The 14,424-nt window shown below is 47.5% G+C and overlaps 1 protein-coding gene across 1 annotated transcript in view; it reads left to right on the top strand.

Moving 5' to 3' along the window:
- Nucleotides 1-14,424, top strand: part of LOC144668763 (uncharacterized) — a 121,031-nt gene that overhangs the window by 30,798 nt on the left and 75,809 nt on the right. The window contains exons 10-13 of the mRNA XM_078531094.1: nt 1,631-1,762; nt 4,697-4,878; nt 5,514-5,678; nt 7,317-7,520. Coding sequence (XP_078387220.1) covers nt 1,631-1,762; nt 4,697-4,878; nt 5,514-5,678; nt 7,317-7,520 — 683 coding nt within the window. The remainder of the gene's footprint in view (nt 1-1,630; nt 1,763-4,696; nt 4,879-5,513; nt 5,679-7,316; nt 7,521-14,424) is intronic.

Genomic DNA, 14,424 nt, shown 5'->3' on the forward strand with positions numbered 1-14,424 from the left:
AGAATCCAGATCAAAAATGACTTTACGTAGCAACACCCTCTCAGCGGGGACATAAAGGATCCTGTAGCACTCAGCTCGGGAAGCAAGGGATTATGGGGAGCAGGCGGGAAAGTGGAGTTGAGGCAGTAGATCAGCCATGATTGTATTGAGTGGCAGAGAAGGCTCGATGGGCCAAATGGCGCACTCTTGCTTCTCTTACGTGCTAATTTGAAGAAGGGCAGGTGAGTTCCCCATGGCACCCGAGCCAGTATAAAAACATGAGAAATAGGAGTTGGAGTAGACCATTTGGCCCTTTGAGCCTGCTCCGCAAGACCATGGCTGATCTACCTGAACTCCACCTTCCCACTCTATCCCATATACCTTGATTCCCTTACTATCCAAAATCTATTGATCTTTGTCTTGAATATTCTCAATGACTGAGCATCCAATGCCCTCCGGGGTAGAGAATTCCAAAGATTCACCTCACCTCATCTCAGTCCTAAATGGCTGACTTCCTATTTGAGATTGCAAGCCCATGTTCTAGATTCACCAGCCAGCAGAAACAACCTCTTAGTGTCTCAAGCTCCTTAAGAACTCTGTATGCTTCAATGAGATCACCTTTCATTCTTCTAAGCTCAAGGGAATATAGGCCCAGTCTACTCAAATGGGATCTGGGCGTCACTGGCAAGGCCAGCATTTGTTGCTCATCCCTAATTGCCCTTGAACTGAGTGGTTTCTTTGGCCATTCCAGAGGGCAGTTAAAGTCAACCACATTGCCGTGAGTCTAGAGTCACATGTAGGCCAGACCAGGTAAGGACGGCAGATTTCCTTCCCTAAAGGGCATCAGTGAACCAGAAGGGTCTTTATGACAATCGATGATAGTTTCATGGTCACCAATACTGAGACTGTTTTTATTTATTGGCCGAATTCAAATTCCACCAGCTGCCTAGTGCAGTGACATTACCACTACACCACCATCTCCCCATTCCCCGCACTGCGATGTTGTGCGCAGGGAGTCATGTTCGTGTTTAGTTACCATTTCGTAAGTGTGCAGAACAGATGAATCTATGAGTATCTAAAGCATAGATGTAAGCTGCTGGCACGCCCAGACCTTGTGATGGTAACCTTGTCTGGATGTTCCCTCAGTTGCTTACAGGTTGATCTGTGAGATTGTCATGTTGCTCCTGATTGCATTTGGCACCTCATCCTAGATGCAATAGCGCCATATGATGATTGAGGAGCTGGGGATGGTGGAGGAGGCTGGAATGGATTGTATAGGGCCCGGTGCTGGAACAGGAATCATGCATTTTGTATATTGAAATAAGAGGCCGAATGCCTGTTTGAGATCTCCTACACTCCTTCACTGTAATATTGGCAGCTGACACCATGAAGTCTGACAGGCGCTGGTTAAAGGGACCTTCACAGGCTGCAACCAACAAGCTTTATTTAAAATAATTCTCAGAATGTCAAACCAAGGAGAGTACGAATGTACAGGATAACCTTTCTGTCATTACAAAACAGTCATGGCAGCCAATATACCATGGGCCGTGGGATGCACAGGTACTGAGATACAGCATCAGCAGGAACAGGTAGAGGGATTTTCCACATTTACGGCTGACGTGATTGATGTGTTTTTTCATTTAAATTGTAGATTTTGATGTTCGAGTCATTCAGGCGAGTGAGCTGAGGGACCTTGAAAATATTCCTGACAGAATAACGCTCCGTGCACAGGAAAACTCAATGGATGCTCATTTAAAAACCATGACTCAGGGAAAAGCAGGAGGTAAAGTTTCAGCTTATTACTTGGGCTTTGGTTCTCTTTTCACCTGCTTTGCTGCACTTAAAGGTGGTGGAGCCTCACAGCTTGGCCGACATTGGTGAAAATAATGGGAGTCCTCTGCATTGAAAGGAAAAGGCTTGTATTTATAGAGCACCTTTCATGAACTAAAGATGTGCCAATGTTAATGAATTAGTAGTAGGAATCAAACAGCATGTTCCTTCAGTTGTTCGTAATAGACAGATTACAGACCATACTCAACCAGCCCACGCTTTCAAAACCCAAAACAAAACATCCAGTGTAAGATATGATTTTGCCATTGGGCAGCACTTGCTAAACAATCCTGAGTTTGCTATAGTTACACTGAAACTGATTTAAAATAACCAGTTGACAGTATAGAACTTGAGTATTGCTGAAAAAAGAGACATGCTATCAAAGCTTTTCATCTTGCACTCATCAGGACTGACGCAAGAATGTCAAATTTCAAAGGGAGCAACAACTTATACTTCATGAGAAAAGGCTACCGATTGGTTGGCAAGTTGGCTCTGATTGGTCAAGACATTGCCATGGTGAATGCACCAGGGAGCTATTGTCCCCTATACTTCTGTTTATTAAAAAGAGGTGTAATGTCTGGATATATTCCTTCTTCCTGCAAAGAAGAGGTTCCTGCATATGAATACATGTAGCTTCTAGCAAGCCTGACTGATTAGGCTTTAGTGGAGGGACCTTGTACAGAGAGAAGCGTGGCTCTCTTAGCACTGCCAGAAAGTAAATGGGCCCTCTGAAAAATCATCTCTTCTTCTTTTCCCGACAGTCTTATAGGAAGTTGGTAACTTCCTGTACACAATTAGCTCTGGGACAAGGTTTCTGTACCGGATTCTGCAGCTTCTGAAGTGCTAAGGATTCTGCTGCAGCTTCTGTGCTGACCTCCAGCTCTGGACGGAAGAAGACTTTCAGCTGGGACTGAAGCATGGATACCAATTGACTTGCACCCTGGGAAGGTACCAGCTATTTAGCAGTGTGATCCTCTTTGGACTCTAACCTGCACTGAGGCAAGGCATTCTCTGTAGAAGACTCTTCACGAACTACAGGTGATAAAGTAAGCAATGCATTGATTGATTCCGTGGAATTAAGATCTGAATGCTGCTCAGCAACTAAAAGTACAGCTGATTCTTCTAAAAAGACAACAGAGACTTCATAAGGCGCATCCATCAATGGGAAAGAAGCATCATTCTCTAGGACCTCAAACTCCAAGAGGTCACTCAGTGCTGCAATGGATTCATCCTCGTGACTCTATAGGAAGAGTCAATTCAGGTCTAGCAGCTCCTCATGAGGATAGTCACCGCCTGCTGTAGTGTCTTCTGGATGCACTATCTCTGGCCTTACTTCCTGAAGACCCTGAGAGATTCATTACTTCCATGTCTGCCCTGCATCTAGAGGATGGTGTCTCTGTGAAAGGAAGGAACTTACCGCTGAGCGTATAAACTTCCTCAGCTTCTGAAGGCTGAATTTCCACTGCTTCTAAGTGAAAAGATGAAGATTGTTGAATGTAAGTTAGCAAGTCATTCTAATGATGAGCACCATTTGGCTTTTCTAGGACCCCTAGAAGTATGCCAGCATCGCCACTTAATAAGGATGCATGTTGATTGTGAAGAACATAGAGAGAATTAATGATCTGTCGCCCCTTGTAGCCGAGAGGAGTGATAATCTTGCCGTAGCTGGGCAGTCTTGGTGTCCATGCTGGGTATTCGTGCCACAGCGCAAGCGTCTCAAAATGGCTGCCAGCGTGGAGCTACCCTCCCTTTCAGTTGGTTTGGCAGGCTTTCATACGGGTGGGGGTGCAGCCCGTGAACCTACCAAATCTACCGAATCCTGTGAAGCCTCAGAGTCGCCGCCAACTATAGCCCAATTAAATGCTTGAAGTTCAGTCTGACTCGCACACTGGACCTGCTTGATCCAAAGTAAGATCGTCTTTGGCCTGCAGAAAGTCGGAGCGTTTTTCACCTTGGACGCCCGTGACTATGCAATCAATAGCTTCAGTGCCCTATACTTGTAAGAACCAGCTAGGCAATAAAGATCATTTAGGAATAATTCAATCCATTCCCCAGGTCTCACTGGTTAAAATATGCTTGTTCTATGACTAAATTTTACTTTGGGCTAAAATGAGTGTTAAAGGCTTGAATAATGGAGTCAAAATCTGTGGCACAGCCCGCCTTAGGCGAACATCGCCTGCTACTGGACCTACTGCATAAAGAAAAGAACTAACCGGAAGCTTTGGCTCCTTTTCTGATGCTGCTCAGTAATGGAGAAAATGGCCTTTCCATAAATCCCACCACTGGCCTCACCGCTGGCCCTCGAGGCAGTCAAACAGGCAGGGCAAGAGCAGGGGCTGCTCACCAGAGGCAGTCATCATTATCTCTCTCCAGTGTGCCTCCTCCTTCGAGCTGCTTTCAAAGGTTTCTTCACTCAGCGGTTCCTTCAATAACGCCAATGTGTTTCTTTACATTGATGTCTCCATCACTGCCACCATGTGCTTCTTTCTTGGACTCTGGGCAGGGGACTTGGTTCATAGGCAGGCTGTTGGGATACACCGGTATTTACTTAACACTTGTTTATCAGTACCACATCTTAACAGGTGACAGAGTAGACACGTTACTCCTAGGCATGATTCCAACCTCTCTCAAGAGAGAGAGTCTAACACATGACTGACTGATGTCAGTGGTACATCATCATCTACGTCATCGATTAGCATATCCCATCTGTTAACGCTTTACACTACATTCTGAAGGAGGACTTGAACCCACAACCTTCTCATTTATAAGGCAAGAGTGCTACCTACTGAGGCATGACTTACACACTTAAGTCAGTAGTAGGTGTTTGCGAGTCACTATTGCACGGTAAGCTAATAGGCACTGTATTTTCTGCCAAATATCCAAACAGGTTCTGTTGCTATTGCCTTCATCTCGTACAATGAACTGAATTCCCTTCAGAGTGCGGATTTCATTGAGAAGGAAAGGTCAAGGCCGTACAAGCTAATCTCAGGAGTGGTTTCAGCCACAATCGGGAACCGCAAACATCACAAACTCAGCGAGAGTGTCAACATCACTCTGAAACATAAAAAGGTATGAGGGTCAGGTCAGGTGAGGCCACGACCAGCACTCAGAGTAAAAGGAATTAAATCTCGGAGTTGGGAGCACCTCAATAGTTTGCTCATGTTAAAGTGAGCTCCTCCAAAACTCTGCTGCCCCGTATCCTAACTCGCACCAAGCCCTGTTCACTCACCATCCGTGTGCTCGCTGGGCCTACATTGTCTCCCAATCCAGCGATGCCTCAGTTTTCAAATTTTCATCCCTGTTTTCTAATCTGTCCATTTCTAATCCCACCCGCCCTCTCTACCTCTGTAATCTCCCTCAGTCTTCTGCCGTCTCTGTGCTCCTCAACTCTGACCTCTTACGCGTCTCTCTTCCCTCAGCCAGTGGTGGCTGTGCTTTTATTTGTCCAGGTTCTGAGCTCTGGAAATCCCTCCCTAAGCCTCTCCACCTCCCTCTCCTCCTTTCAGAGTCACCTTAAAACCTACCTCTTTGACTGAACTTGTGGTCATCTATCCTAATCTCTCCTTATCCAGCTCAGCATTAGATTTTGTCTGATAATGGTCTGGTGAGGCGCCTGGCGGCGCTTTACTGTGATAAAAGGCACTGTACAAATGCAAGTAATTGTTGTTGTTGTTGTTGCTGTTGTTAACTCCTGCCTTACACAGGACTCGAGAGTTGACGGACAACCAGTGTGCGTTTACTGGAACCACACGAAAGACAAAGGCTACTGGTCCCCCGAGGGATGTGCCATGATAAACTCAAACAAAACACACACGGCCTGTGGATGCCAGCACTTGTCCAGTTTCGCTATCCTCGTGACAGCTGTGGAGGTAAAAGCGATTGAAGGAATAGCTCTCAAAAATCAGCGGTGGCTGGGGTGGGGAGTGTGACAGGGGGTGGGGGGAATGGTTAACGTAGCTACAGAGTGGGGAGCTCCCCAGATTGGGTGGGACATCAGTTCTACACTCCATCCTTGCTATTATGCTATTGATTTCAATGGTGAGCAGAAAAGGGTGGGGAAAAGGGGAGAGGAGGGGGTAAAATCCCAACATTGCAACATTCCTGATGGGCAGGTAAAGCTGGAATTGCCGCCAGTAATTCAGAAAGGAACCAATTTGTCACTTGGCAGTACAGAGCCTGAATACTGCTGCAAAGAGAGGCATGTTGGTGAAGCTTTCGATCTCGCACTCACCAGGACAAACACAAGAATGCCAAATTTCAAACAATCACTACAATTTATACTGCAGGGGAAAAGCATGATGATCAGCTGGCAATGCGAAAAGGTTCAGCAACATGTCTCTCTTTTCAGCAATAATTTGTTCGTTCTTTTCACGTTCGTCGCTCCTCTGCTGTTGCCTGGGTGTCATTCCACAGTCCATTACTCTGTAAGCCATTATGTGTTAGTAACCAAAGTGTCAATGGGGATATTCAATCACATGGAGTCCAAGCTGGGCACAATTGTGATTCTACGAAATACAAGCTGGGCTTACCTACACGTGCCCTTAGATGGAGAGGGGAACCTGGGTTTATTGGGGGGTTTTTTTGTGTCTAGCCCAAGGACACTGAGGCCATTTTGGGCACCCTTCTCACAGCATTGGTTAAGGCTAGCTCACTCAATCCAAAACAGGAGTTAAACTCGAGTCTTTCCTGGTCAGCTTCTGAGTTACCACCACTAAGTGCTGGTGCCTGTACCAATGTATAATACCAAACCCCCATTTTGCAACTCATGGAGCGCAGTTTCGTTCCATAGCTTCACTGCCTCTCACCTTTACTCATTTCCCTGTTCCTCCCTCCCAAGGAAGCACTCTTCACCTCCCCTTCCTGGATGGGGTGCACTTGCACTTGACCGTAGGTTAGGAAGTGACTTGTGTGGCATGTAAACACCCTCAACCTCTCCTACCCAGAGGAGCAGGACATCGGGAGCACAGGAACACCATCACCTCCAAGCTCCCCTCCAAGTTCCCGATTTGGAAATACATCAGCCATCCCTTCATTGTCGCTGGGTCCCAAACCTGGAACTCCCTCCCTAACAGCACTGCGGGTGTACCTACACCACATGGACTGGAGCGGTTCAAGAAGGCAGCTCACCACCACCTTCTCAAGGGGAAATGGGCATGTGCAATAAATGGTGACCTTGCCAGCAGTACCCACATCCTGACATTGACTTTTTTTGAAAAGCTCAGTCAACGTCCTGTTTCCGTGCTGTAAATTCAAATGACCAGGTGACCTAAGCGGAAGGTGAGGGTGTGAGGATAGAGTTGAGGTTGGCAGCAATGGGCTTGTCCTGCTACACTGGGGGCATGGAAGGGAGGTTGAGTTATTGTTTAGACCCATTTATGTAGCATGACCATTTGGATGAGGTACAAGCAGCCATGGGTCTGTACTCCAGCAAGGAGGGAAGAAAGAAAGGTCTTTGCTTTAATTGTACTTGTATAAAATGGTTGTCATTTGGATCCATGTACTAACAGGAAGACCACAGGAATGAGTATCTCAACATCATAACGCAGGTTGGGATCAGCCTGTCGCTGGCATGCCTTGGGCTCTGCATTATCACGTTCCAACTGTGCAACCAAGTTCCCAAGCCCAACAGCACCATCCATATCAACCTGTGCATCACCCTGTTCCTGGCTGAGCTGCTGTTCCTGGTGGGAATTAACAGCATCAAACACAAGGTGAGAGGATCTCAGGGTTAATGACCGCACCCTCACACCTACCCCTTCCAAGTCATTCTGAAAACTTTCATTCAGCTATAACCAGCTGTAGGATTAGTAAACTTTCTTTGTAAAGACTGCCTAAGGGGGTCTTAGCCTAGATCAGCGAATACACCCTCCATTAGAACTGAGCTATTTTAAGCAGAAAAGTTCATTCCAATCCGTTCACACTTCGTTCCAGAAGATTCACCAGTTCGTTACCAGGCCATCTCATCTCCTGGGAACTTTTTGAAATTACATTTCCACTGTCAGCCTTGGCTCATTGGGTCATCTCTTGCATCTGAGGCCAAAAGGTTGTGGGTTCAAGTCCCACCCCAGAGAACCTGGAATTTTGTTCAGTGGGGTGAGAAAACAGGAGTTAGGACATGTTTCTGGGTCTTGAAACTCTCCCTCAGGGGGAGATAATCACTCTTTTAGATTTTCAGAGGCTTCCCCTTAATTGGTTCCCTAAGATTGGCAGCCATGGTCTGGAAGCTGGGGGACCAATAGGAGGCCTTCCACCTTGAGACAATGTCGCAGCCTGCAATGGATGGTAAGTAACCAAGAGAACACTTCAGCATGTGGTGTCATCTCACCAACCTCCTTAAAACTTTAAAACAAAAGAGAAACAGCAGCCAGGCCACCAATTGGGTGGGTGGGTGCTGGTGGTGGGGGGAATCCCACTACTGAGCAGCCTTTGGCTGTACCCACGCAGGCATATGGAGGGCTTGTCACTGGATGTCTGCCCCCGTTTGGCGAAGAAATTGGAGGTCGACCAGAAAATACCCGAACTCACCTTGGCACCAGTGTCAAAACCCTCAGTGAGGCCTGAAAACTCAGCCCAGAAATTTGAGCACTTAAAACTAGGCCGACAACGCCGAGGGAGGGAATGCTGCACTGTCGGAGATGCCGTCTTTCAGATGAGGCAATAAGCAGAGGCCCTGACTGCACTCTCAGGTGTATGTAAAAGATCCCCATGGCACTATCTTGAAGAAGAGCTGGGGAGTTCTTCCCAGAGTCCTGGACAATCGTTAATCAACATCACTAAATTGAGATTAGCTGATAACTAGCACAGTACAGTTTGTGGGAGCTGACTGTGTGCAAATTGGCTGCTAGGTTTCATGCATTACAACAGGAACTACACTTCAAAAGCTTTTGATCTTTTCATTGAGAACTGTCGGCGTGACATCAATCATCTCAATTCCTCTGCTCCTCTCATCCACTCTAACCTGTCTCTCTCTGAACTTGCTGCACTCCGTTCTCTCAGATCCAACCCGTGACTTTGTCTTCAAACCCGCTGACAAGGGTGGTACTGTTGTTGTCTGGCGCACTGACCTCTACCTCGCAGAGGCTGAGCGTCAACTCGCAGACACTTCCTCCTACCTCTCCCTGGACCATGACCCCACCACTGAACATCAAGCCACTGTTTCCAGGACTGTCACTGACCTCATCTCCTCTGGAGATCTTCCTTCCACAGCTTCCAACCTGATAGTCTCCCAACCTCAGACGGCCCGCTTCTACCTCCTACCCAAAATCCACAAACAGGACTGTCCCGGCTGACCGATCGTGTCAGCCTGTTCCTGCCCCACGGAACTCATTTCTTGCTATCTTGACTCCATTCTCTCTCCCCTTGTCCAGTCCCTTCCCACCTACATCCGTGATTCCTCTCACACCCTACATCATATCAACAATTTCCAGTTCCCTGGCCCCAACCGCCTCCTCTTCACCATGGACGTCCAATCCCTCTACACCTCCATCCCCCACCGGGATGGTCTGATGGCTCTCTGCTTCTTCCTCGAACAGAGGCCCGATCAATCCCCATTCACCACTACTCTCCTCCGTCTGGCTGAATTTGTTCTCTCATTGAACAATTTCTCCTTAAACTCGTCTCACTTCCTCTAAATAAAAGGTGTGGCTATGGGTACCCGCATGGGCCCCAGCTATGCCTGTCTCTTTATGGGGTATGTGGAACATTCCTTGTTCCAGTCCTACTCAGGCCCCCTCCCACAACTTTTTCTCCGGTACATCGATGACTGCTTCGATGCCACTTCATGCTCTCGTCTGGATCTGGAAAAATTTATTAATTTTGCTTCCAATTTCCACCCCTCCATCATTTTCACATGGTCCATCTCTGACACTTCCCTTCCCTTCCTTGACCTCTCTGTCTCAATTTCTGGTGAATATTGAACACCAATATCCATTACAAGCCTACCGACTCCCACAGCTACCTTGACTACAGCTCCTCACACCCCGCTTCCTGTAAGGACTCCATCCCATTCTCTCAGTTCCTTCGCCTCCGTTGCATCTGTTCTGATGATGCCACTTTCCAAAACAGTTCCTCTGACATGTCTTCCTTCTTCCTTAACCGAGGTTTTCCACCCACGGTGGTTGACAGGGCCCTCAACCGTGTCCGGCCCATCTCCCGCGCATCCGCCCTCACACGTTCCTCTCCCTCCCAGAACAATGATAGGGTCCCCCTTGTCCTCACTTATCACCCCACCAGCCTCCGCATTCAAAGGATCATCCTCCGCCATTTCCGCCAACTCCAGCATGATGTCACCACCAAACACAAGGTGAGAGGATCTCAGCGCTTCACTTGCACTTCCCTCAATTTAGTCTACTGCATTCGCTGCTCCCAATGTGGTTTCCTCTACACTGGAGAGACCAAACGCAGACTGGGTGACCGCTTTGCGGAACACCTTCAGTCTGTCCGCAAGCATGATCCAGACCTCCCTGTCGCTTGCCATTTCAACACTCCACCCTGCTCTCATGCCCACATATCTGTCCTTGGATTGCTGCATTGTTCCAGTGAAGCTCAACGCAAACTGGAGGAACAGCACCTCATCTTCTGACTAGGCACTTTACAGTCTTCCGGACTGAATATTGAGTTCAACAATTTCAGATCATGAACTCTCTCCTCCATCCCCATCCCCTTTCCAATCCCCCTTTTTCCAATAATTTATAATTTTTTTACAAATACATTTTTCTTTTCCCACTTATTTTTAAATTTATTTCAATCTATTGCTTCATCTCCAGCTTTTAGCCCATTTAGAACCCTTCCCCCCCCCCCACCCCCCCACCCCACCCCCACTAGGGCCATCTGCCACTAGCTTGTCCTGCTTGCTTCCCTTAATGTCCCCATTAGCACATCTTTTAGATAATAACACCACCGTCAACACCCCTTTGTCCTTTTGTCTATGACATCTTTGGCAGTCTCTTCTTGGCCTCCACCTATCCCTGGCCCTCTATCGAGCTCTACCTGTCCCACCCACCCCCCTCTACCAGCTTATATTTCATCTCATTTCTATATGTCTTAGTTCTGTTGAAGAGTCATACGGACACGAAACGTTAACTGTGTTCCTCTCCGCAGATGCTGTCAGACCTGCTGAGTTTTTCCAGGTATTTTTGTTTTTGCTCTTCAAAAGTATTTAGTTATCTATAAAGCACTTTGGAATGTCCTGTGGTCGTGAAAGGGACTATAGGAAAATGAACAAGAAACCTGAAGTGGTATGAGACACCACTGAGCAATTTTCCAAAATTCAACCTGTACAACTTTGCTTCCAAGTTATTCTACATATATTGTGAATACACTTTTGTTGGTAGCAGTCTAGCCCTTTGATTGTGTGATTCTTTCACACCAAGATTTGACTACTTATGGGGAAGGCAATGGCATGGTGGTATTGTTGCTTGATTAGTTAATCCAGAGGACCCCCAGGGTAAAGCTTTAGGGACCTGGGTTCGAATCCTGTCATGGTCAGATGATGGAGTTTGAATTCAATAAAAATCTGGAATCAAAAGTCTAATGATGGTCATGAAGCTGCTGTTTATAGTAAAGAAAAACCCATTTGGTTCACTAATGTCCTTTAGGGAAGGAAATCTCCTGTCCTTACCCGGTCTGGGCCTACATGTGACTCCAGACCCTCAGCAATGTGGTCGACTCTTAAATGCCCTCTGAACAAGGGCAATTAGGGATGGGCAAAAAATGCTGGCCTAGCCAGTGATGCTCACATCCCATGAATGAATAAAAATAAGTAGATCAATACTGTCCAGTAGGAGTAGAGTAAAGGAAGTTTTATGGCGCAGTGGGCAATGTCCCTGCCTTTGAATAAGAAGCTCCGGGTTCAAGTCCCGCTCCAGGACTTGATGGCCAATGGAAATTGTTCATAACATGGCAAAACAGGTTGAGTATATACCTGTAAATCCTTCCAACATACACATACACCAAAGGCAGGGGGCAAAAGGAGGGGTTACCTGGTCTTGCCTACATGTGACTCCAGACCCACAGCAATGTGATTGGCTCTTAACGGCCCTCTGAAAGGGCCTAGCATCCACTCAGTTTTGGGATGTAAATGCGTTGGAAGCAGTTCAGAGAAGGTTCACCAGACTAATACCTTGGAATGGGTGGGTTGTCTTATGACAGAAAGGCTTATGAGAAAAGGCTAGACAAACTAGGCTTGTATCTGCTGGAGTTTAGAAGAGTAAGAGGTGACTGAATTGAAACATACAAGACGATGAGGTTTCTTGACAGGGTGGATGTGGAGAGGATGTCCCCTCTTGTGGAAAAATCTAGAACTAGGGGTCACTGTTTAAAAATAAGGGGTCGCCCAGTTAAAACAGAGATGAGGTGAAATTTTTTCACTCGGAGAGTCTTGAGTCTTTGGAACTCTCTTCCTGAAAAGGTGGTGGAAGCAGAGTCTTTGAATCTTTTTAAGGCAGAGTTGGATAGACTCTTGGTAAGCGAGGGGGTGATAGGTTATCAGGGGTAGGTGGGATGTAGATTTCAGGTTACAATCAGATCAGTCATTATCTTATTAAATGGTGGTGCAGCCTCGAGGAGCTGAATGGCCTTCTCCTACTCCTTGTTTGTATGTTCAGTTCAAGGGCAATTAGGGATCTGGCCTTGCTAACTACACCCACGCCCCATGAAAGAATGAAAAAAAATCACTATCCGTAGCTCTAGACTACAACATGCGTGTGCAAGTGCGTGTTGTCATAGCAACTCGGACTCCTGTAATACATCACTGCCACTGAAGGATTGCAGCCTGTTTGCAGGGCCTTCTTTAACATGAGGCAGTAAAACGAGGCCTGACCTGACAATAAGTAAAAACAAAAAGTGCCAGGAAAACTCAGCAAGTCTGGCAGCATCTGTGGAGAGAGAAACAGAGTTAACATTTCGAGTCCAGACTCTCTTCTCAAGAGAGGCAGAAGTGTTCTGTTGAAAAAGGGAAGGTCAGAGATAGGCTAAAGGATGGTGGGGGGGGGGATTAAATTACAATGATATCATGGAATAAAAGGCAAAGAAAATGGTAGTAGTAAAGGAACAAAGCATTGGTCCGGAGTAGGTGTTAATAGCAGAATAAAAGTCAGCGCTGTCTGAAAGCAAAACTGAGAGGAAGATACAGACGGGCACTCGGGGAAAGCAATTGCAAAATGGAGGACAGAGTCCATGGTCTGAAGTTGTTGACATCAATGGCCAGAATTTTTCTCTCGCCGGACGGGCGAGCGCCCGACCCTAACGAGCGTAAGATGACGCGCGATATTTCGGACGGCGGGCATGCTCTGGGGTCGGAGCCACGCCTGCCATTAATTAATCAGCCTGTTAAGGACCTTAAAAACCCAACTGACTCAAATTTTTCGCTGCCAACGAAGCATTCGGTTGGCGGGCGGGCGTAAGGGCCAAGCGGCCTTTGCATTTTTGGCAAAACCTCATCCACGGAAGGGATGAGGTTTCAACCAGCGATTTTTTTTAAAAATTCAGAACTTTTAACACTTACATTTAACTTGTCCCTGCTCATCTGACAGAGTCAAATGAGCAGGGACATGTTTTCATTCTTTTTATACGTTTGATTTTGTTGTTAAAAATCTTCGGCTCCCTGAGGCAGCTCAGTGTCTCAGGGAGCTTTTACTGGACGCACCCACCTGCGCAGGCGCACACTTCCCCGCTTGTGCTCCTCCCGCCCCCGCCCCCCACCCCGGCAGTGCTGAGCGCTACAGCGCGTGTTTCACACCGGCTGGCCGTTAATTGGTGAATCCATGTCAGAGCCTGATCGCGGGGCAGCAGTTGGCTTCATGGGCGCTCCTGGGCCCACCAATCGCGCCCGCCCGACGAGGGCAAAATTCTGCCCGACGTTGAGTCTAGAAGGCTGAAAAAGCGCCTAATCGGAAGATGAGATGCCATTCCTCCAGCTTGCGCTGAGGTTCACTGGAGCATTGCAGCAGACCGAGGACAGAGATGTCAGCGTGAGAGCAAAACGGTGAATTAAAATGGCAAGCGACCAGAAGGTCGGGGGTCACGGCTTGCGGACTGAACGAAGATGTTCCGCAAAGCGGGCACCCAGTCTGCGTTTGGTTCCCCCCAGTGTAGAGGCAACTGCATTGTGGGCAGCAAATACAATCGAGTTGAAAGAAGTGCAAGTGAATCATTGCTTCATCTGGAAGGTGTGGTCAGGGCCTTGGACAGTGAGGAGGGGGGAAGTGTTACACCTCCTGTGATTCCATGAGAAGGTGCTGTGAACAGGAGCTGAGGTGCTGGGGGTGATAGAGGAGTGGACCAGGGCATGACAGAGGGAACAGTCCCTTTGGAATGGTGATAGAGGAGGGAAGGAGAAGATGTGTTTGGCTGTGGTCATGCTGGATTTGGCAGAAATGGTGGAGGATAATCCTTTGAGTGCGGAGGGTGGTGGGGGTGGAAAGTGAGGGCATTGGGAACCCTGTCATGGTCCTGGGAAGGGTGGGAAGGGGTGAGGGCAGGAGTGTGTGAAATAGGTTGGACACAGTTGAGGGCCCTGTCAACCACAGGGGGAAGTCCTCGATTGAGGAAAAAGGAAGACATGTTGGAAGAGCTGTTGTGGAAGGTTGCATCATTGGAACAGATACAATGAAGACA

This window comes from Cetorhinus maximus, chromosome 28, assembly GCF_964194155.1.
Source record: "Cetorhinus maximus chromosome 28, sCetMax3.hap1.1, whole genome shotgun sequence".
NCBI classification, from domain to species: domain Eukaryota; kingdom Metazoa; phylum Chordata; class Chondrichthyes; order Lamniformes; family Cetorhinidae; genus Cetorhinus; species Cetorhinus maximus.